The sequence below is a fragment of the Ictidomys tridecemlineatus genome, chromosome 11 (assembly GCF_052094955.1).
Source record: "Ictidomys tridecemlineatus isolate mIctTri1 chromosome 11, mIctTri1.hap1, whole genome shotgun sequence".
NCBI lineage: Eukaryota > Metazoa > Chordata > Mammalia > Rodentia > Sciuridae > Ictidomys > Ictidomys tridecemlineatus.
This window is the reverse complement of record NC_135487.1, coordinates 24,796,179-24,819,934: the sequence shown is the minus strand read 5'-3', so window position 1 is coordinate 24,819,934 and position 23,756 is coordinate 24,796,179. Positions and strand designations below refer to the sequence as shown.

Genomic DNA, 23,756 nt, shown 5'->3' with positions numbered 1-23,756 from the left:
ATTTTCCATTTCTGCAACAGAATACCTGAGATAATCAAAAGTTGAAAAGATTTATTTTTGGCTCAGTTTTAGAGGTCATTTGGTTCTCTTGTTTGGGCCTGTAGTGAGGCAAAGCATTAATGGTGAGGAATATGTGGTAGAGCAAAGCTGCTCACCTCATGGCAGCCAGGAACCAAAGAGAGGGAGAGAGGAAGGGGTCAGGGACACAATATAACCTTCAAAGACATTCTCCCAATGACCTATTTCCTTCAACCAGGCCCTGCTTCCTAAAGTTTCCACCACCTCCCAGTAGTGCCACCAGCTGGGGACCAAATTTTCAACACATGAGCCTTTGGGGGATATTCCAGATCCAAACTATTAACAGATAGTGAGATTTAATTCTTTAATATTTTTTACATTTTTTGCATTTTCAGGATATCATTTAACATACTATTATTTCATGAGCTATAACCTGAGAAACTAACATTTGCTGACTCAAATTATTTTTTACATTTTTTTAGGTCCAGAAGGCAGTTACAGTTTCCAGTCCCTTAACCACAGACCTGACTACAGAGATTGCTGGTCAGCCAAAGAATGTATCAGTCCAACCTGAAACAACAGAGGATCCTGGAATTATAGCCAGCACTCAGCAAGTAAAAAGTCCTGGGAAAATCCAAACTGCTATCCCTCTTCCAGTGGCTCCCTCCTATATTCATACAACTCCTACCCCCCAGGCTTCCTTCCAGAGCACATCAGCACCATACCCAGGTGAGGACCTATGATCCTGCCCTTGGAAATAGGATAGAAAAGTGAAGCATTCAGTCCAAATATTCAGTTCTCTCTGCTTTTAATTGATTTGAGTATATATATATATATATATATATATATATATATATATATAACCAGAAATAGAATTACTGGATGACTTGATAATTCTACTTTTAGTGGAATTTTTTTGTTTATTTGTTTTGTTTTAATACTGGTGATTGAACCCACGGTGCTTTACTACTGAGCTACATCCTCAGCCTTTTTACTTTGTATTTTGAGACAGCATCTCACTAAGTTGCTGAGAGCCTCGCTAAGTTGTTGAGGCTGGCCTCAAACTTGTGATCTCCTGTCTCAGCCTCCCAAGGCACTGTCATTATAGGCATGTGCTACCATGCCCGACAAAAGCATCTTTATTTTTAAAACAACCCATGGGAAGGATATCTAGTGTTACCTTAACAAGTCTGTGCTTCAGGAGTACTGCTCTAAGGTATTAGGAGGAAATGCTTAATCACTGGTTAATGGTTAATCCTGAAAAAGTCAAGAGGGTAAAGCAAAGCAGTAAAAATACATTTTTGCCAAATTTTAATTTCCTAGGGTCTTCTTTGGTGGTAATGTAATGTGAAATTTTATGGTTTCAATCCTGAGGTACCAAAGTAATTTTCAGTTTAATTGTAAAGGATTTGGGTTGTACTGCCTTAACTAGCCATTTTTTTGTTCATTGTACTCTCTCTGAGTATAATGATTTTCCTTTTTTCTTTTCTTTTTTGAAAAGTTACTTTAGAGAGCTCTTATTCCATCTCCTGGGGCCATCCAGAGGCTGCAGCTTCCATAAAAGATGGTTTCATTTTTCTCTCAGTGCAATGTTCCCAAGCAGAGGCAGATAAATCTCAAGTTTTATATATCTAGGAAGCCCTTCTCACCTCCCAGTCTTGAAATATGAGTTGACCAGCCTGTTGTTTTCTTTAAGCTGTCCTAGTGTTGAAGTGTCATACCAAATGAACAGTTACTGTCAGAGAAGAAATAAGATTTATATATTCAGTAGTTTTCAACGGTCTGCAAGCATTTTTGGTTGTTACAACTGGTGGGTGGGTGGTACTATTTTTTAAAATTTCTTTTTTGCGTGCACTTTTATTCATTTTTAAAAAAAATTTTTGTTGTTGTATAGACTGAATACTTTTATTTATTTATTTATTTTTATGTCATGCTACTGAGGATTGACCCAGTGCCTCACAGGTGCTAGGCAAGTGCTCCACCACTGAGTTACAGCTCCAACCCCCTGGGTGGTACAATTGACATGTAGTAGATAGGGGCCATTGTTACTGGGAACCATCATAGACAGTGTTTAGGAAATCCTCCTATCCCCAGCAAAGGATTTTCTGGTTTGGAATACCAATAATGCCAAATTTGGAAAACCTTGACATAAGCGAAATGGCTGATGAATGGTATAAGAACAGTTTTAGCTATTTACAGTCTTGGGTGTTCCAAGTGCTAAAGCAATTCAAGAACTAGATCAGTTGAACTGAAATGGTCTGGGAAGATTTGTTGGTGACAGTTTAAAGCTAGAAACAAAATGCTGTATTTAGAATACAGAAAGGCAAACATCCCAATTAAAAATAGCTTTTGTAAAGTCCCCTGGAGTAGATCATGGCTTCTGTGGAGCACAAAAAGAAAAAATAGTGTAACTTAGAGGCACAGTTGGATAGGAAAGGTAAGTCTGTGAGATCAGATCATGATGGCCCTATAGGGCCAAGATAGAAGTTTGGCTTTAACATGGTGTGGGAGCAGGGTTCTTAAATAGGAGAGTAACATGGTGGGTGAGTATTTTAGGAAAACAGAATGGATTCAAGTGGGGAGAGAGCTAGGAGAAGGGAGACCAGTAATAACTAGAATGGAGAGAAAGTAAGACAGGCCTTGTGACTAACATTCATCTTTCTTATTTATATATCTTATTAAAAAGTTATTTATCAACATAAAAGTGATCCTTGAAACAGAATTTGAACTCTGTGGAAAATATTGTATAAAGAGGACTTAGGGACAGGCCATAATTAAAATATAGTGCGGAAAAAGAAGCAGGAGGAAAGTAGGATACAGTATGATGATAACCAAGAACTTTTAAGAGGGAGAAAGCAGGAATAGGTGCCTCCAAGGTGATGGTAGAGATTGGGTTACAGTTGTTAGATTTACTCAGCAGCCACTTGTTGATGATCTTGAGATCCTTTTCAATGGAAAGGTAGAGACAAAATCAAACTTCAGGTGGTAAGAGAGTAGAAAGATATTAGGAAATGAAGGCCATAGCTGAGTATTATTCAGGAAAGGTGTTTGATCACAAAGGAAGGAGAAAAATGGCACAATCTGGATATATTTCTTATCTCTGGTATTTTTATTTTTTTTCTAGTTATAAAGGAACTTGTGGTATCTGCTGGGAAGAGTGTCCAGATGACCCTGCCTAAGAATGAAGTTCAATTAAATGCATATGTTCTCCAAGAACCCCAGAAAGGTAAAAATCCCTTTACACTTGGGTTACATTTCTGATTACAATGATATCCACATACCTCAACTCACTCTTTCCGTAATAGCCCTGTGAAGATAGGATATTACATGAGGGAGAACAAATATTCATGAAATACAAGAGACAGTAGGGTTTGAGATATCAAGCCTGGGTTCAAGTCCCAGGTTAGCCAGTTTTTAGCTGAATGATTTTAAGCAAATTACTTAACTTCTCTGAGTGTCTGTCTGTTTCTCTCTCTCTCTCTCTTCCTCTTCTCTCTCTCTTCCTCTTCTCTCTCTCTCTCTCTCTCTCTCTCTCTCTCTCTCTCTCTCTCTCTCTCATATAAAATGAATAATTCTTACTTCATAAGGTTACTGTAAGGGCAAAATGAGATAGTATATAAATCTAGTTCAGTGCCTAGCATATAGCTGATGCTCATTAGCATAGATCTCACATGCTAGGTTGTATTATTCCTATTTATTTGCTCATTTATTTTTGGCATTTAGGATTGAACCAAGGAGTACTTTACCACCAAACTACATCCCCACGTCCTTTTTATTTTTTATTTTGAGATAGTCTTGCTAAATTGCTAAGAATCTGCTAAAGTACCAAGGCTGGCCTTGAACTTGTGATCCTCCCACTTCAGCCTCCTGAAGTCACTGAAATCAGAGGCATGTTCCCCCATGCTCTGCTATTATACCCATTTAAAGGGGAAGAAACTGTGACTCAAATTAATCTGTTTATTTTGGCCAAAAAAACTAGTAAATAGAAGGTGTAGAACTTGGAGAGAAGTTAGTCAAGACTACTGTTAATATAGGTTTGAACCTTAAAAAAAAAACAAACTTAATTCATGATTTACAAAATTCAAAGTTATAAAATATATATTTGTTTTTTAAAAAAATTTTGGATTGGGGATTGAAGGGACACTTTACTACTGAACATATCCACAATCCTCTTTTCTTTCTTCTTCTTCTTCTTTTTTTAATCTTCTTTTATTTCTTATTTTGAGACATGGCCTTGCTAAGTTTCTGAGGGCCTTGCTAAGTTGCTGAGGCTGGCCTTGAACCTGTGATCCTTCTGCTTCAGCCTCCTAAGATTCTGGAATTGCAGGGCCATGCCTGGATAAATTTATAAAATATTTAAATGAATTGGTGATTAATTCACTAGTTAAGGAAACTTGTAATGTAAACATCCTTTCACCTTTGAAGTATATTTCCCACACCAAAGTTTGACTTATAAACACAAACATTTTCTCTTAAGACCACCTATGACATGAGTGAAGCATTGGAAAATTAATGTGTTGGATTTATGTTGCTTTCATTAGAAGGTTAGTCAAGTAAACTACTCTTCTCTATTCAGATGAGTCCTTCCATTTTATGTACTTGTTTCTAATACAATATTCTTAATTTCTGGTTCTAAAACCAAATACTGTATTTATGTAAAAAATACTTTTCCAGAACTTAAATCCTTCTTCTGACCAAAAGTTCTGCTCTCAAAGTGAGGTTTTATTACCAACTCATTCTACCTTTAGAGAAACTTTTTCCTTTCTTTCTTGGGTGGTAAGTTACAGTGAGTAGATTTGGTGGTCTTTGAAGATGGAGTTAAGAGCTATCTTGAACAATGTATGCTGGTGATTGAACCCAGGGTTTTGTGCATGATAGGCAAATGCTTTACCACTGAGTTACATCTACAGCCCTGCTTTATTTTTTTCTAATCTCTATTTGCATATACATTTCTTTGAATTACTGTTATCTTGTAGATCAATGTTGCAAAACAGGTCATTGGAAAGGAAAAAGATTCTTTAGTTATCCTCTGCCCAGTTCTTCAGCTTTAATTAAATCCATGAGATGAATGGTCCCAAGCTTTACAAGATTGGGGCACTGAGGCAAGGCAAATTCTGCCTGTTCTTTATCTTTCTCCTGCCCTGTGGCAGCTCATTAGGATCCCTGTAGGGTTCAAAGGCTGGTTCAAAACTACTGTCCTATATCATTACAGTCAACAATATAACAGACCTATATTCAATTGTTCCTATCCTTGGGCAAATTTCTGCCTGTAAGGCATAAATTCTTCCCCTTTATTTTATTTTTATGTGGTGCTGAGGATTGAACTCAGCACTCTGCGCATACCAGGCGAGCCACCTCTCCAGGCCTATCATCCCTTTTTGACATTGGTGTTAGTAGCTTTTTTTTTTTTTTTTTGGTACTGGAATTGAACCCAATGGCACTTTGCCGTTGAGCTACACTCCTAGTTTTTTTTGTTTTTTTTTTAAATTTTGAGACAGGGTCTTGCTGAGTTATTGAAGCTATCCTTGAACTTGCAATCCTCCTGCCTCAGCCTCCTAAGTCTCTAGGACTAAGGTGTGTACCACCATGCTTAAGTGCTACCTTTAGTTATTTGAAAATGATCACTTCCTAAGCTAATGTGAGTTTCCTTTCTGTGTGGAAAAAGCATTTATAACTAGAATTGGAAGAAATGTGTCACAGCATGAGTGCTGCTTCTGTTGCTCCTTTCTGCTCCTCCTGAGCAGACTTTTTTTTTTTTTTTTTAATGGTGGTGCTGGAGTTTGAACCTGGGGACTTGTGCATGCAAGGCAAGCACTCTACCAAATGAGCTATCCCCAGCCCCAACTTTTTTGGGTGTGTGATCCTGGGGATTGAACACATGGCCTTGTGCATGTGAGGCAAGCACTCTACCAACTGAGCTATATATCTGCTTGCAGCCGCAGCCCCTGACCTGACTTTTTGTATGTACATTTGTGAGAGCAGCTGGGATTGATAGCTCTCCAAAACAATACTAGTTTGCTGGCAGAAGGAAGATCATGAAACCCAGGATTATAAAATAACATCTGGTCTTCAGATGAAGTATATCTTGGGATTAGGGCAGAAGTGTGCTAACTTTAACATTTGAACTTTAACTCTTTCAAGTGAAAGAAAAAGATATGAATTTGGGGCAGTGGGGTAGAGCTGGGGTTGTGGCTCAGGGATGGAGCACTCGCCTAGCACTTCCAAGACCCTGGGTTTGATCCTCAGCACGACATAAAAGTAAATAAAAGGATTGTGTCCACTTCAACTAAAAAATAAAAAATTAAAAAAAAATAATTTGGAGTCGAGGTTGTAGCTCAGTGGTTGAGCACTTGCCTCACATGTGTGAGGCACTGGGTTCAATTTGCAGCACCACATAAATAAGTGAATAAATATAAAGTATTGTGTCCATCTACAACTAAACATAAATAAATAAATAAAAAGATAAGAATTTAAAGATTCTTTTATTTTTTTTCTCTTTTTGGGTAGTCAACTTAAACTAAACCTTCCTACCAAATCCTACCCTTCCCTAGCCAGAAATGCATTTTATCCCCTGCCTCCCAAATTGAGACCACTTTTACTGGGCGGGATTCCATTTAGATAACAGGATTCTACCTTTGTGCTACCAAGTGATATAGTCTGAGCTGCAAATGAGGACCATTTAATGCTTCGTTTGATCTTAATTAATTTCAGTGGGGCCTGTTTTAAATGGGCCATGCCCTACCGTTTTCTGCAGTGTGTTATTTAGCTCAGCAGGAATGAAGTAGCTCTTTTAACTCACTAGGGTGTGATGACCTCAGTGAGAAGAGCATTGTTAGCACTCTGTAAAAAGCTATTTTTGAACCATGTTATTTAGAAGTCATTGCTGTTCTTTGTTGCAAAAGAAGTTTTGCAGGAAAATGGCCTTTGTTCCCAATGAGTTCACCTGTAGCATTGGTAGGGCATGTGTTTTCAGTGAGATGCCATCCCCCTGCAGTCTGCATTTTTAAGGGAGGATTGGCCTGAGGGTGGGATGGGGCAGAAATGAGTATAGGTAGCAGAGAGTGTGGAAGAAGAAGCCTTAACTGGAGCTGAGTCAGTGGAATCCACCCTTTCTTTCAGCAGATGGTTTAGTTTCCCTGAAGACTTTGGGGTTCAGACTTAAAAATGAAGGCCTTGTCAAGATTTAAAAGAGATTCATTATTGGCAGCCTTTAGAAAAGATTTGTTATTGGCATGCTCTTTATGTGTAGGTGTGTGTTTTCATGATTTTCATAACTGCCCTTCTATAGGAGAAACCTACACCTACGACTGGCAGCTGATTACTCATCCTAAAGACTACAGTGGAGAAATGGAAGGGAAACATTCCCAGATCATGAAACTATCCAAGGTGAATTTGCTTCTTTTCATTTGCAGGACTAAGTCAGAGTAGGTGATTTACATTCTAAAATAGGTAATATAGAATTTTCTGTCCACATTGAAGTTGGGAATAATTTTCCAGAAGAGTCTCCTTCAAAAGTCTGACTGGCTGACATCCAGTGTTTGTTAGTGTATGATTTTCAAAGTTTCATTAAAATTGAACCAGTATGGCAGTGATAGTTGAATATATCCACTAAACAGCTTTGAAGCGTAACATAAGGATTTTGGAATTTGGGACATAAGATAGGTAATTTGTGGCCACATGACTGTATACATTGGTTCAGTCCCTTTCATATAGTTTTTAAGAGCCATAAAAATGTTTATATTTTTTGGCCCTTAATGATTCATTCATTAAATGGAAGGTTACTCCTTGTACACTAGTTATGTGAGAGCCATTTGAGATTAACCAGTAAATTAATCATAATTTTAATGTTTGGGGAATGGAGTTTAGGAGGTACTTAGGAAGCAGGGAAGGCTAATAGGTGATCACTAGGTCAGCGAGAATAGATTTCTTAAGAGAAAATTTGCCCTTGTGGGTCTGAAAAGTGACTGACTTCCTGGGTAAAGGGTGGAGGGAACATAATCAAGCAAAAGAAGCAGCATATCCACAGGGCTAAGAATGAGAGAGAAAATGTGGGGAACAGTACATAGTTGAGCCTGAGTGGACAGTCAGGTATGAGAAGAGCGGTAGCATAGTCAGTTGGAGAAATGCAGGGGCCAGGTGCAGCAGAGCCTCATGGCAGATTAAGGACTTTGAATCTTACCTAAAGGAAATAGGGAGCTTTTGAAAACTTTTGAGCAGAAGAAAGACATGTTCAGATTTTCAGTTTAGAGAGATCATCATGTCCACAGATTAAAGGAGATGAAACTCTTTAAGTGTGGAGATCAATGACAAATGTATTGAAAAATTAAGGGGGAAATGATACTATTCTGAGTATGAAAACTAAATAGATGATATTAATGAGAAACCACCAACTGAGCTCATACCATATGCCAGACTTGGTGCTAATTGGTTTACTCTGTTATTTCTTTTAATTGTCATAATATCCCCAATATGTAGGTGTTAATATTTGTTTTACAAATAACAAAACTAAAATTTGAAAAAAGGAAGTGGTTTGGCCAAAGTTCACAGAGATATTAATTAAATAATAGGTTTGCACCAGAGCTATTATAATCCCATGCTTTAATAATTAATATGATGAGTAGTTAAAAACCAAGGTGATGGTTTGATCCCCAGTACCACAAATAAACAAAAAATGAACTAAGGTGTGGCAGTGTAGATGGAGACAAGTGAGTGGAGGTCAACTTGAGAAAATGTGATGATCTGATGATCAAGGATTGTGTGAGAGTGTTGGATGATTGTAGCTTTTTTGGCTTAGGCACCTGGATGGATGTTCACTGAAATAAGGAACACAGAAAGGATAACAGATTTTGGGGAAATTTTCAGATGATTAATTCACTTTCAGGTGGAGTGAATTTGAGGTACCTGTGAGACATTTGAGTGGAGTTGTCCCCATAGCAGCTGGGGGAAAGAAACTATATACTAGGGGACATCTGGGCTAGAAAGATAAATTTGCATATCCACCTCAAATAGATAATTGAAACCAGAGTCATAGATAAGATCAGCTAGGGAGAATGTTTGGATTAAAGAAATAAGTAGGCTGAGATTGGAATCCTGGGGTGTGCTCTCATTTAAGGGATGGCAGGTAAACTGGAGGAAATATGAGGTAGGTGGAGAAGGGAAAATTTAGGAGGAAAGCATTACAAGGGAGAGAGTGGTCAAAAATGTTACTGATACCCAATTAGTGTTTATCCAAAGGAGATAATTCTAAAGAAAGGACACCCCTCATTTTTCTTAAAGATGTTCATTACAGCATTAGTCATAACAGTAAGAGTTTAGAAGCACCCCAAGTATCCAAAAGTATGAAATGTTTATGACACATTTATTATTATTCTATAGTCATTAAAGTGAATATTAAAAAGACTATATCCTAATGGGAAAAAGGTTCATGCTAAATGAAAAGAACAATAAAAAGTTTGATACTTTGGTTTTAGCTAGACTTTGAATACCTCTGAAATTTGAGCTCTTCAAATGTGGGAATCTTAATTTACCTCCAAACCCCAAGCCTAGACAGTGACTGGTATATGATTGATTCTCAATAAATGTTTGCTGAATGAATTGGATAAAGCTAGTTTTTATGTGGGCAAAGATTGGAAGGAAATAGAGAAATATGATGAGTTAATTGTTAGGGTAATGAGATGGTAGGTGATTTTATTGCCCCCTTTTATATAATGTTCATATAGTTAATAGAAGTCAGGAGGGAAAACTGCTTAGATATTTGGGAACTATTTGGAATTTTTATAAGATGTTTTTCTTTGAAGAGATGATTATTTTAATTTCATAACTCTGTGCTATAGGATGGTTGGGCCCTTAATGTTCTTCTGAAAAGAAAATGGGAGTATAGAGAGATTGAAATCCCTTATGTTATTCTAGAGGCAGCTAGTAATAAGATATTCACATTAAAAGCTGTGTTTCTTTTTAGTGTAATTCATTGTTTAATCTCTTTAGCTAGTTTACTTTTTCAATTTTGAAAATAGGGCAAGGAGAGTGCAGGATTCAGCCTGAAGAAACTCAGATACTTATGTTGTCTTAAATACAATTGCTGCTCTTGGTGGTTGTCTGAAAGATCTTCTCTCACTTTTGCAGCTGACTCCAGGCCTGTATGAATTCAAAGTGATCGTAGATGGTCAAAATGCCCATGGGGAAGGCTATGTGAACGTGACAGTAAAGCCAGGTTTGTGTTTCAAGCCACAGCTCTGTCCCATTTCTCTCTCTCAAAGACTCCTGAGGAGGAGAAAATTTGACTTTTGGGTTTTTGATACCATCCTTTTTTTTCATGAAATATTTATTGGACATTTCCTAGATCAGTGTAGTAAAAGGTTATGGCAGCAAAGTATATATGTGTTCCAAGTGTTCTAATTGGAATACTGGACTGGGCGGGAAACATTAGTCACAGCATCCATAGTGCAGTGTGGCCTAAGCAATAACCTACCTACCAGAGAACTACTTCTCCAAGTGGGCTATGCTGAAAGAGGAAGCCAGGAGCCCAGGAGAAGCATACAGAAGAACCCATCAAGTGACCAGCTCTTTCTGGTATCTTTCCAGAGATGTGGGTCTCTGTACACATTTTCTCATTTAGACTTGCTGGTCTCTTTCACTTTAGAAACCAAATCCATCATGTCATTCTTTTAAAACGAGCCACTGTTGGCAGATTGTAGTACAATAGCAAGGTATAAGGGATCTTGTTTTGCATTTTCAGAGAAATTTGGGAGAAGTTGGAGAGTAGCACATGTACTAGCACAAATTAGTACTGTTTCCTGTCTTTTTTGGTAGTAGACTTTCTTTTCATTTCTTGAGTTTTGTAGCCAATGTAATCTTTTCACCTTTTTAAAAATATGGTCAGTAGGCCTGGAATGTAGCTCAGTGGTAGGGCCCTTATCTAGCATGAGCAAGTCCCTGGTTGTATCCTCAACATGGGGATCAACATGTAGACTGTTTGATCATTTCCCAAAGAAAAGGCCACTGGGTTTGTAGGTCACAATCATTCAGGTGGACCAGAGTGGTTTGTGACCTTCCCTTACACAGCCATAGTCACCCCCTACACCATCAGCTCTCATTATCTTTTCAGTATAGTCTGTGCCAAAGGATAGTTTGTTTGCCAGTGTTTTTATTAAACAAAGCTTGTTTGTTGTGCACCTCTCAGGCTGTCTTGAAAGTAGCCACTGACTGCTATAGTACTTTTCATGAGCTGGATACACAAGAGCATTAAGAGAATGCACAGGGCACAGTCTTAGGAGTGGTCAGGTTGTTTTTTGTTTGTTTTTTTAAAGAGAGAGAGAGAGAAAGAGAGAATGAATTTTTTTTAATATTTATTTTTAGTTTTTCGGCAGACACAACATCTTTCTTTGTATGTGGTGCTAAGGATCGAACCCGGGCCGCACGCATGCCAGGCGAGCGCACTACTGCTTGAGCCACATCCCCAGCCCAGGAGTGGTCAGGTTTGAAAGAGGCCCATATATTCCCAGGTTTCTTATGTTAAAATGGAAACCTGGTCTGGCTGGGGTTGTGGCTCAGTGGCAGAGCACTCACCTAGCATGTGTGAGGCGCTGGGTTGAGCCTCAGCATCACATAAAAATAAATAAATAAAAATAAAGGTATTATATCCAACCACAACTAAAAAAAAAATTAAAAAAAAATAAGATAAAATGGAAACCTGGTCTTGTGACTTTACCATCTGGTGATGCTTCAGCTGTCAATTATGTAATGGAAACTGATTTGTAATCCACTCAGCTATGACCTGCCCTTCTTATAATTTATAAAGTTCCCCTCCCAGTCTCTTCTGGGTCACTTTCTTTCAGAACCCCGTAAGAATCGGCCTCCTGTTGCTATCGTGTCACCCCAGTTCCAGGAGATCTCTTTGCCAACCACATCTACAGTCATTGATGGCAGCCGTGAGTACTTGTCTAAATGTGACAGACAGTGTGCGCTCACAGCGTACTCCTGTAGAAATCTCTGGTAGAAGGTTCAGGGCCCACTGCATTCTGCTTGGAGCAGTCTTCTTGATTGTGTTATGGGTCTGAAGCAGCTGACTGAGAAGTAGGTGACAGGACAGGCCCAATTAAAATTCCCACATGGCTTGTTTAAAGTGATATTCCTGCTCTAAGATGGCAAGAAAGTGGTATTGTGCATGTATTTAGAATTACTTTAGTTGGAACTGTCTGTTTTTCAGATTTACTTTGATGGGATTTCCTTTCCGGGTTTTGGAAACAATGTTTCTTGCTTTCATGCTAGATAAGTAACTGAGAGGCATGACCCAGAACTCTGACTCTGCCATCAGTGCCTAACCAGATTGTCCTCTCTTCCCAGGGAGACTCAGAATGCCCTCCACAACCTGCCTGGGCTCACTGCCATTTTACTCTTCAGAGTAGCGTCACCTGATGGGTGACAGGAGAGGATTTTTGAATCTTAGTTCTTGATCCTTGTAGTGTGTGTGCAGAGGTTTCAGTCCCGTCTTCTCAGTGGTATTCGCTTGGTTTCTTTTGAGACCCATTAAGGCCCCATTACCCTGTCTTGGCACCAACAATTGTTTTTGGCAGATGCATTCAGTGCTTGGCAGAGGACCCTCTAGCAAGGTTAAGCATTTCTTGTCATTGGTTCTGGCAAGAGGAGTAGAAGGATAGAAGCCAAGGGGAAAGAGAACAGGAAGAAGTGCTTATCATAGAAAGTGTTCACATAGCACTGTTATTGTATAGTTTTGAATAGGTCAAAATAATACATAAAGGTACTCAGTGAAAAGAATCATACCATCCACGTCTCCCCAACTATTCAATTTTCCTCCAGACAACCAATGGTATTGTTTTATGTATCCTTCCAGAAATTTTTTATGTACATATAAGAAAATATGTATATAGTGTTATCCCTTTGTTTACACACAACACATCATGTGTGATCATTGATAGCACATTAGGTGTGCTGTTACATATGTATTATGCTTGTTTCTCTGTGAGGGAATTTTTCTCAATCATTGCGTGAAAGGCTTATTCATTCTTTTAGCAGTTAAGAGTGTTTCATTATATGTATGTATATGATTTCATTGTGTGACTGTATTCTTGTTTTTGATCTCTATTGTTGACCATTTAGACGACTTTCATTCTTTCGCTGTTACAAACAACATATCATAAATAATCTTGTCAACATGCTCCTTAATGTATATGTTATGTAGGATAAATTCCTAGACGGATATATTCCTAGAATATTATTTCGTTGTATGAATACAAATTTTTATTGATCTCTAGCAATGACCATTTAGATTACTTTGATTCTTTTGCTATTACAAACAACGTTATAATAAATAATCTTATCAACATGATGTTTAACCCATGTGTAGTGTGTCTGTTGAATAAATTCCTAGAAGAATTGCGGGAACAAAGATAAATATTGCCAAAGTACTAGTTGTAGGATAACTAATTGTATCAATTTATGCTTCCACCATGACTAATGAAAGGGCCTTTTTCCATACCTTTACCTATATAATGTGTCATGAAACGTCTTAAAAAACAATTTGATAAGTTTAAAGTGATATCTCAAGTGTAATTTTAATTTACATTTTTTAAATGAAGTTCAGTATGTTTTCACATGTTTAAGAATTGCTGATTTTCATCTGGGCATGGAGGCACATACCTATATTCCTGGTGACTTGGGAGTCTGAGGCAGAAGGATCATAAGTTTGAGGCCAGGCTGTCTCAAAATAAAAAATAAAAGGGGTTGGCGGTGTAGCTCAGTGGTAGAGTACCCCTGATTTGATTCTCACTACTGAGTCTCAGGGGGAAATTTTTGATTTTCTTTTTCATAGGGTAGTATTTTAGTCAGAGGTGTCCTATGTTTCTTGAGAAACAATGCAGTAGAATATTCATAGAGAGGCAGAATGACCCAATATTTCTGGGGAAGAAACACTCTATAGAGATAAGTCTATAATTTCATGAGGTTTTCCTAGCTTGAAATCTCTGAAGTAGTTGTCCTGGTTTATATAAACTGGTAAGTCCTGGGACCCAGCATTTTCATGTTGTAAACGATGTTCTTTGTGGTCCAGAAAGCACTGATGATGATAAAATCGTCCAGTATCATTGGGAGGAACTTAAGGGGCCTCTGAGAGAAGAGAAGATTTCTGAAGATACAGCCATATTAAAACTAAGCAAACTGGTCCCTGGGAACTACACCTTCAGGTGAGTCAGGATTCAGTGTCAGATTGGCCAGAGGCCACCCTTTTCCTTCCTGTATCTGGCATTTTGGTTTTACTTCCTTGAATGTCTTCTCAAACTGTTGAAGGTTCTGCTCATGAGGAGAGACTATGACTCTCCTCTTTCCCTCCATGCCTCACCAGCACCTGCCATAGTGTGACAACTTATTCTTGGGCATCTGTCTTCCTGTCAGTCTGATATTTATCAAGTTTCAGACTCTGCTGGGGTCACAGAGATGATTGTCCTAGCACAACATTTACCATACCATACCTTTACCATCAATTTGCAAATTCGGACTTAGTAGCATTCTCTAACTGGAAGGTAGCTTCCTGAACAATAAGATTTGGGCCTTCTTGTTAGCTTAAAATGAAAAGTTGATTTGATTTTTATTAGATTTGTAAAAAACCAAATTTCCCATTTATAGAATTTAGCCTGATCTGGGTTAATCCTTTATTTAAATAGTGACAATAATAGCTAATGTTTTTGAACATTTACTGTATGCCAAGTACTGTTCTGAGCTCTTTGCTTATAGTATCTCATTTATTCCTTTTAACTGGCTTCATGGTTACTCTCATTAACACATTTGCAAGTTTTGGCACAAAGAGGTTAAATAATTTGACCAAGGTCACACAGCAGTCTGATTCTAGAATCTGGGCTTTTAGCCACAGTGGTAGACCAAGTTTGTTGGGTGTGTGGGACACTGGGAGCAACTTTTTCTTTTTCCCTAGCCCTTTATGTCTTTTTAATCTATGAGATGATGGGTTTGGATTTGATTAGCATTAAGGCTCAATCTGGTTGTGGTTCGCTTGCCTTCTCCTCTCTCTGTCGTTTCTTTCCCTGACCCTATATTCAGCTTGCTCTTCTACCACAGGGTCTATGCAGGCAGACCAGGGACTGTTTAGGGTGAAAAGCAGAGCAATGGGCAGCAGCCATTTTGCCTGTGACCCCTTTCTGTTGTCACATGGAGATGGGTAGGTATGCTAACAACATCACACCTGTGAAAACAACAGGGAAACTGGGAAAAGGGGCCAAACACTGGACTTCCCTTTTCCAGTGCTTGCTGATTTGTACATGTGTGCATGTCCCGTATTTTTGTGCTTTTTTCCTTAAGGCTGTACTATCAGAAATCCCCTTCATACCACAGGTAAAAGTGAGATTGTGGGATAAAAACCCCAGAGATGTCTGACTCTTTCTGAGGCTGGTGAGAATTAAACAAATCTCTTGTCTTTCCTATGCTTTTCCTCTTTCTGTCAGCAAAATGGAAGGATCCCAAACCTCTTTGCTTGCTTATACTCACATTTTGAGGTGGCATGAGAAGCTCTAGGCTGTTCAGCTGGAAGGCATCATTTAGGTAAAAGCCTGCTCTTATAAAAGAACATTTTTTTCCTTGCAAATCCCGTTTCTCACTGGCACAAACTGTGGGCCTGTTGCGTGGGAGAATTCATTTCTATCTCAAACTCCTGCCTTACCAGAGCCAGCCCTCCTGGTCTGTCCCAAAGACTGTGTGCCCAGGATGGCCCTTCTTATGATATGCACACAGCTAAAACAGGATGATGGGGACAACCTGCTGCAGACAGAGTGTGCTCTATATAGTGTGGTGTCTTTGAACTAGGGGCCAGGGATTATCTCTTTTTAAGACTAGGTTTCTGAGGTTTGGAATCAGAGAACTGGGCTTGCATCTTGGCTCATCATGAAGCCCTGGGCAAATTGCTTCTCTTCTCTAAGCCTCCTGTGGAGTGCACTGACGAAACCTACTCGATATGGTTATCATGTGAATTATATTACAGTGCATATAAGATCTTAGCACACAGATTGTCATAGGCAGCAGAGCAAACTGGTGCTGGAGACATACTTCCTTTCAGATCCTGAGTCCACTGCTGTCCAACTGTATGACGTTGAGTAAGTTACTTTTCCTCTTTTCGCCTTGGGCTCCTTGTGTATGTAAGGAATAATACAAGGATAATACTTTATAGAGCTTTTAGATGAATCCAATGAGATATAAAGGCTTGGAACAGTGCCTGTCACATAGTAAACCCTCAGTCACTGTTAGCTTCTAGTGTTACTCTGCTTTTCCAGTAGGAAAAGTCAGAAGAGGTAATCCTGCCACCTTGGGGTTTCATAGTCTTGATTTTCAGTTCTCTAGTTTTTTTCCTCCTCCCTAACACTCATCCTTTATTGCACTCCTCTCTCTGCCCTGATAGCTTGACTGTAGTAGACTCTGATGGAGCTACCAGCTCCACCACTGCAAGTCTGACAGTGAACAAAGCTGTGGATTATCCCCCTGTGGCCAACGCAGGCCCCAACCAAGTGATCACCCTGCCTCAAAATTCCATCACTCTCTTTGGGAACCAGAGTACTGATGATCATGGCATCAGCAGCTATGAGTGGTCACTCAGCCCAAGCAGCAAGGGGAAGGTGGTAGAGATGCAGGTAGGAGGGAATGCTTTCTGCCTTCTCTTGCCCAGGGGATAAAGAACTGCTGGATTGGGTCACCATTCAAGGTTTATTTCTTTTCCATTTCAATTACCAAAATCAGATTTGTACATTTATATTTAAAAAAGAAAACCCAAAACAAATCCAGAAAGTTTTATGGGCCTTTTGTTGACAGGTTAGCAATAATCTTTAACTTAAACCTTTAGTATCAGGCGGGGGAAAAAAAGACTGATGAGAAACGTAGTTGTTCTAGGTGACTCCAGAGAGTCAGACTACTTAGAGGCCACAAGGGTTCAAATCTTGGTGTGCTCTATTCCCACTTGGAGTAGATTGTCTAACTCAAGGGTGTCTTATCTGGAGATACCTAAAAAGAGATTAGATCTGTCACCAGGCAAGTCACATAAGTAAATAAAGAATACTGTGTGGGGCTCTGGTGAGCCAGAGAACTTAAATCTCTGAATGCAGGGGTCCTCTGCTCTTTGGGTCCAGCTGGCTGTTGCCATGTGGAAGTGTGGTTCCAGTATTGCTGGATAGTCCAACTTTTCAGGAGCAGACAGAAACTAATTTCTCATAAATGTAAAAAAATTCCAACTTTTAAGAAACTCCAGACCAAACAAAATGTCTGCAAGTGGACCCAGCCCACAGGTTGCTTATTTTGCCCATTGTTCTGCCCACAGGAAGCTCCTGTGTTGGAAGTTTGCCCTGAATTATTTCTAATGATATTTAAGATGCTATTTCTAGCCAGGCACAGTGTCATGCTAATCCCAGCTATGTGGGAGACTGAGGCAGGAGAATCACAAGTTTGAGGCTAGCCATGGCAACTTAGGGAAGCCCTCAGGAACTTAGTAAGACTTCTTCTCAAACAAGAAAAAGGACTAGGGATGTAGCACAATGTTAAAGCACCCTTGGGTTCAATCCCTAATACTGGGTGGGGGAAAAAACTCTGTGTTTTTAGATTAGAGGCCTGACTTAAAGCCCACATTGTACTTGGCTTTAAGTTCATGTAGTGTGTTAAGTTTTGCTGCTGTTGCAGAATGTGTGCAATCTCTTTTCAGCAGGATATCACATGATGTCTGATTCAACAGTTATTAATTACACTGAACTGGGAGATATCAGCCCATTACCAACTTAGGTTTAGAAAACTGAGTAAATCATTTCTATCAGAGTAAGAATTATTGTGAGATGTTGTGATTCTAGGAGCCCACTTTTCTACTCCTGAATTTCTGTGTGTAGGGTGTTAGAACACCAACTCTGCAACTCTCTGCAATGCAAGAAGGAGACTATACCTACCAACTCACGGTGACTGACACAATAGGACAGCAAGCCACCGCTCAAGTGACTGTTATTGTGCAGCCTGGTAAGTTCCATCCTTGGGGTTCAGACTCTTCTGATGGTTGGTCCCTTTGACCTTGGGGGAGAGGAAGGTTTGGATTCTGAGCCTGTTTGAGAGTAGACGCAGAAAGCACCAACCCATAGAGCCTTGAAAGCAACTTCTTTCATCCATTTCCTTCACATTTTCTTCATGGCTAGAGATGAAGGGTACTTCCCAGCCTCAGCTTGTGCCCTCACCTTGGCTAGTTACTGTGCTTTTATGTGGACCTAGGAAGTAGAGGTGACACCATCCCAAATCCTACCATGTTTCATAAGGATTAGCTTAAAACTCACTTCTCAAGAGAGCCCCCTCTTGTCACTCAAACCTTATAGCATTAGATTTCAGATTTAGCATGGCTTTATAACTGTGCTGTGTTCTGCCATGTTTCTTTCAGAATTTTGATATATTTCAGTCTTATACTCTTCCTTTTTATCTCCCTGGTGGTATCCATCTCTCCCACGTATCTGACATTTTTGTGGGCTAAGAGGCAGAGTTCCCATGTCTACCAGAACATGTCTCATTAGGTCCTCTTCTATCCCACCTGGACTAGCTGCTTTTGACTTCCATGTTTCTCTATCTCTAGAAAACAACAAGCCCCCTCAGGCAGATGCGGGCCCAGATAAAGAATTGACCCTGCCTGTGGACAGCACAACCCTGGATGGCAGCAAGAGCTCAGATGATCAGAGAATTATCTCCTATCTCTGGGAAAAAACACAGTGAGTGTTGACACAGAATCCTGATCTATGCAAACAAAGGCTCTAGGCCATGGAAGAGCAAAGTTTTATGTGCTTTTAAGAGTTGACTTTTTTTTTTGGTGGTCCTAGGGATTGAACCCAGGACCTTGTGCATGTGAGGCAAGCACTCTACCAGCTGACCTATATCCCCAGCCCTAAGAGTTGACTTATTTTTATTGGCTTATTCAGGAGGGTCACTGAGAAAGAAATGTTTATAATTCCAAATGTCATCTCTTAAGAAAATAATGCTACAAATAGTTTTTATAAGGAAAAAAGAATGCTTACCATTAGTCAGTCCCCAAGTGGTACCGTATGGTCATGGTGCTTTTGTAGGTACAATCCATTTGCTGAAATGCAGTTTAATTACATTTGAGAGGCAGACTAAAAGGGGTAATGGAGCAGAAAATACCATTGTTCAAAATTAACTGGGTAAGGCTGATGGGGATGGGGCAAGAAGTTACCCAGAGAATTAAAAATTATCTATCAAATGAAGGCATTTCTCTGTTGTTTTCTTGGAAGACACCATATACCAGTTAATTTAGCTAGAGGCAAAGGCCATAGCCAAAATAATACCAATTAAGCTGAAATTACCTAATTGAACTGTTCTTGGTTCTCATGGTTTGTTTTAGCTTCTTTAAACTGTAACAAATGGAACACAGATTTTATGCAGGATCCAACAGGAAGCAAAAGAATTAAAAGAGTTAAAAACATTCTTAATTTTCCAAGACAGCAACCATAGGACAGACTTTTTTTTAAAAAAATTTATACACACAGACACACACTTGCACTTCTTCTTCTTCTTCTTCTTCTTCTTCTTATTATTATTATTTTTAAAGCTAGGTATTGCAGATGGTTGGAAAGGGGCTTTAGTTTTACCACAGAATCTACTTGACTTGTGATTGCTGAGTTGAATGCTAGAAATTATTTCACCTAGCTCTTATTTCTGATTTTGGATAACCCAGTCTTCCTCAGCTTGCCATGTTTTCTCTTTAATTATTTATTGAAGATAGGCCTGATGAACCTTTGAGCTGAATTTTAGTAGTCTTTGTGGCAGAGAATACTTAGAGTTTCATGGAGGAGAATCTGTTTCAGGAAAGGCTACGAGGGTCAGAGGTAATAAGTTTAAAAAGCAAAATGAACCAAAGCTGACTCTGAAGTCTGCAGGTTTCTCTGGTTTGTCCTTAATTTGAAGGAAGCTTGGGGGTGTTCAGGGCTCCAGCTCTGTGCAGCCCTGGGCCTGGATGTTGGCACACAGGTCGCTCCCCTGCTGCAGGCTGCTCACTGAGCCGGATGCGAGAAGGCAGGATGCAGTTGTGCTGGTTCTCTGTAGCCCAGTCCTGGAGGTGGAGGAAGCTTTGCTGATAGAACTTCTATGAAGAAGTTGCTTTGTCCTGAGAGGTCCCCTGCAGCCCAGGCTGTTTCCTGTCCTTGACTTTTCCTCAGGAGGGTCTTGGGCATGTGGTTAAGAAATGCATTTTGCTTATTTGCTGGCAAGAGATGAACCAACTCATGGGCCAGAAATACTTTTTAGAAACCTTATTCTTAAAGCATTTTGATCACAGACCTGCTTAGAGAACTTCATTCCTTTTATAAACTGGAGCAGTAAAGAGTTTGAATGCTCTAGAAACTCAGAAAGGATAAAACTAGAAGTGTTTGAAAGCTGGTGAGTAGAATTTTCTGACCAGCAGGTAGCCTGTATTTTGGGGACAAATGACACTTTGTCCAAATGGAATATTTTTAAACATGTCCTGTCAAGGTCTGGGAAATAATTGTTTGTGTCTCAGCTGAGGCATTAATGGTCCCCTCCTGCTGTGTCAGGGACAGGAGAGCGGCAGACAGATCCAACTCCACCCACAAATATTCTTTTTTTCCAGAGGACCTGACGGGGTGCAGCTGGAGAATGCTAACAGCAGCGTTGCCACTGTGAGTGGGCTGCAAGTAGGGACTTACGTGTTCACCTTGACTGTCAAAGATGAGAGGAACCTACAAAGCCAGAGCTCTGTGAACGTCATTGTCAAAGAAGGTATCTATCTCTCTGCCTCAGGTTTGTACAGTACCCTCTTTGGGTCAGATGGCTGAGAAATCTGCCATGTCTTGTTTGGCTGCAGACATTGATTAGTGATAAGAGGTGGGGAATAAATTGGGGTGAGGGTAGCTACCATTTGCTTTTCTAAAGCAACCTTTAATTGAGAGTGAGTGAAATACGAATTTTAACTTCCTTTCCTCCCTTCCTCCTATGCTGCCCTCCTTCCCTTTTTTGTCCAATTGAATAGGACAAGAATTAGGGTTCAGCATTTTGATTTTGCTGCTAAGACCTGGGTTTCCATGATTCTCCCGCAAACTACAGTGACACCTGCTGTCAGGCCTTAAAATGACTGTGCTATACTGCAGCTTCCTGCGCCTGTCCTTTGAGCCCACAGCTGAGACCAATGTGAGGCAGGAGTTGGTTGAGCTGCCCTGAATTGGCAGGCACAGTGACCAAGAGGGACTCTCAGCTGATGGTAGAAAAACCCACCATCCATGGAGGGGTGGCCCTAGTGTGGTCTGTTGTGCTGAGTCCCTACTGAGTTATACCCGAGTTACACCCAAGCTGCTTGGTGGCCCAGGAACAGAGAGGTCACTGTATTTTCTCTGCTGTAAAGTACCAAGGAAGGAATGAGAAAGATATTCAGAGAATAACATTTTAAGATATTTTAAAGAAGAATTTGTGATGTCAGCTGAATGAAACCTATCCTAAGGCTTTAAGCCTCATTGGGCCTTTGTTTCCAGTTATCATATAACTCCAAGATGGGGAAGTGGCTTCTTCTCAGGAAGGTTGCTATGAGACCACAGGAAGAAAGTACACTTGTTCCCTGCTCTGGGTAGGACTGGAGCTTCTGCAGCTCTGGTGGCTTTAAATTTGCATTGCTGGTTGCTGACACAGACAGGCATTAAGACGGCTCCCTGCTTAAGATGCTTATTTAATTTCCCCATAAGTACCATGAAGCAGCATTCCTTCTTTTCCAGAAGGTCTCATTAATTCAATGACTTATCTTTGTTAGAAATGAACAAACCACCCATGGCCAAGATATTGGGGAATGTGGTGATTACCTTACCCATGAATACAGCAGAGCTGGATGGCTCCAAGTCCTCAGATGACAAGGGAATAGTCAGCTACCTCTGGACTCGAGATGAAGGGAGCCCAGCAGCTGGGGTAAGTGTGCCAGGAACTGAGGAGCTACAAAGTTTTAAGTAGCAGCTGGTGAGGAGAAACCAACACTCCAGGGTCTGTTCTAACAGGCTCGTGGTATCAAACCTGGATTGTTCTCCGAAATCCAGGGAAGTTAAGTGACTTATTCTGAGTTTCTCTGCAACTAGTGTGGCACAGAATGATTTCTGTCCCTTGATCCTAGTAACTGTGGGTGGCAGTGCTGTGATGGATCAGGAACTGACACAGGTGGAAACAGTCCCGCCTAGATAGAGCCTCGTTATGGCAAAAGCAGCAGCTGACTCCAAGAAAGGAGTGGTGTTTTGTTCTACAACATAGCTGTGTTGTCCAACCCCACAGGAGGTGTTGAATCACTCTGACCATCATCCTGTCCTCTTTCTTTCCAACCTGGTTGAGGGAACCTACACATTCCACCTGAAAGTGACTGATGCAAAGGGTGAGAGTGACACAGACCGGACAACTGTGGAGGTGAAGCCTGGTGAGTTCACTTAGTGATAACTGAGTGGAATTGCCAGATGGGCTGAAGGAGGCCTCTGTCTTGAGATGCCTTTCCGTCTAGCATGGCATGCCCAGTTTGAAAAACAACCTAGAGCCAGGTGCCGTGGTACATGCCGTGGTACATGCCTGTAATCCCAGCGGCTCGGGAGACTAAAGCAGGAGGATCCCAAGTCCAACACCATCCTCAGCAACTCAACGAGGCCCTAAGCAACTCAGAGAGACCTGGTCTCTAAATAAATTAAATATAAAAAAGGAACAAGGATGTGGCTCAGTGGTAAAGCACGCCTGGCTTCAATTCCTGGTACCAAAAAAGGAGAAAAAAAGAGGAAAAAAATGGGAAAGCAATCTAGAAATCCCATGCTGAAAAATCCTTAGAAACTTCTTACTCCGACAGTACCCCTCCTACCTATGCAGGAATATAGACCTCCCCTTGCTTATCTCAGATGGAGAAACCAAAACAGACAGGGCAAGGCTTGCTCAGTGTCACACAGCAGTTGTGCCAGAGCCAGGCTTTTGTGCCCTGGCCCAGCACTTTGTCCTCTACCATATCTGAGGAGATAGGGCTCAGGTGCACTGGGAACCTGAGCACAGGAGTAGCTCAAGTCATGATGTTGCATCAGCACCAGATGCAGAAAACTATTTTTATAAGTTGAGCCTCAGACTTTATCTGACAGCTCAGGGAAGATAATGTGACTTGTGTCCTGTGTACTTTTGAGATTTCCAGAAATAAAATTTCCTTCTTAAATAGAACCACATTTTTGTTTTGTTTTGAGACTAATTTGGTGGAACTGAGTGTGGAGGTGGGGCAGAGCTTTGTAAGTCCCGGGGCTTTTGATGAGCAGGTATTAACTTTAAGCCTACTCTTGCCTAGGTCAAGCTCATGCATGGATGTCTCAGATGGGAAGGGATCTTGGGAAGTCTTCCAGGCCTTGTCCTGCCTCTGGGAAGGACAACAGCCAAGACACCTTAGAGTTTCTTCTGTGTTCCAAGTCAGATCAGAACAGGCAAATAGTGCATCTAAGTGTTTGTGAATAAGGTATTCTGAACAATTCACTTTAACTTGTAAATGTGGAATAGTCTTTAGGACATGTTCAGAAGTAAAGTGTGGTAGTCTTTCAGTTCTGGACTTGTAAAAAGACAGTGTAGCTGTGGGGTTGCTCTAAGGAAATCCTTCCTTCTCAGCTACCTGGATTTTCTTTATTTTTCATGTATTTAAACCTATAGAGATGGATGCATTCACATTATTGAAAATGACCAATGAGACTGAGATGAACATTTTT

At 40.2% G+C, this 23,756-nt stretch overlaps 1 protein-coding gene across 7 annotated transcripts in view; it reads left to right on the top strand.

Annotated features, from left to right (window-relative positions):
• Kiaa0319l (KIAA0319 like) overlaps positions 1 to 23,756 on the top strand; it is a 107,165-nt gene that overhangs the window by 72,601 nt on the left and 10,808 nt on the right. For all 7 annotated transcript variants that reach the window (XR_005735097.2, XM_021735469.3, XM_040288367.2 and 4 more), the window contains 12 exons: positions 501 to 747; positions 3,143 to 3,244; positions 7,307 to 7,404; positions 10,141 to 10,228; positions 11,853 to 11,945; positions 14,084 to 14,216; positions 16,433 to 16,661; positions 17,898 to 18,021; positions 18,620 to 18,752; positions 20,645 to 20,793; positions 21,812 to 21,963; positions 22,318 to 22,456. Coding sequence is in view for 6 of the 7 variants with exons in the window: in XM_021735469.3 (XP_021591144.2) it covers positions 501 to 747; positions 3,143 to 3,244; positions 7,307 to 7,404; positions 10,141 to 10,228; positions 11,853 to 11,945; positions 14,084 to 14,216; positions 16,433 to 16,661; positions 17,898 to 18,021; positions 18,620 to 18,752; positions 20,645 to 20,793; positions 21,812 to 21,963; positions 22,318 to 22,456 (1,687 nt within the window). In the remaining variant the exon portion in view is untranslated. The remainder of the gene's footprint in view (positions 1 to 500; positions 748 to 3,142; positions 3,245 to 7,306; positions 7,405 to 10,140; positions 10,229 to 11,852; positions 11,946 to 14,083; positions 14,217 to 16,432; positions 16,662 to 17,897; positions 18,022 to 18,619; positions 18,753 to 20,644; positions 20,794 to 21,811; positions 21,964 to 22,317; positions 22,457 to 23,756) is intronic.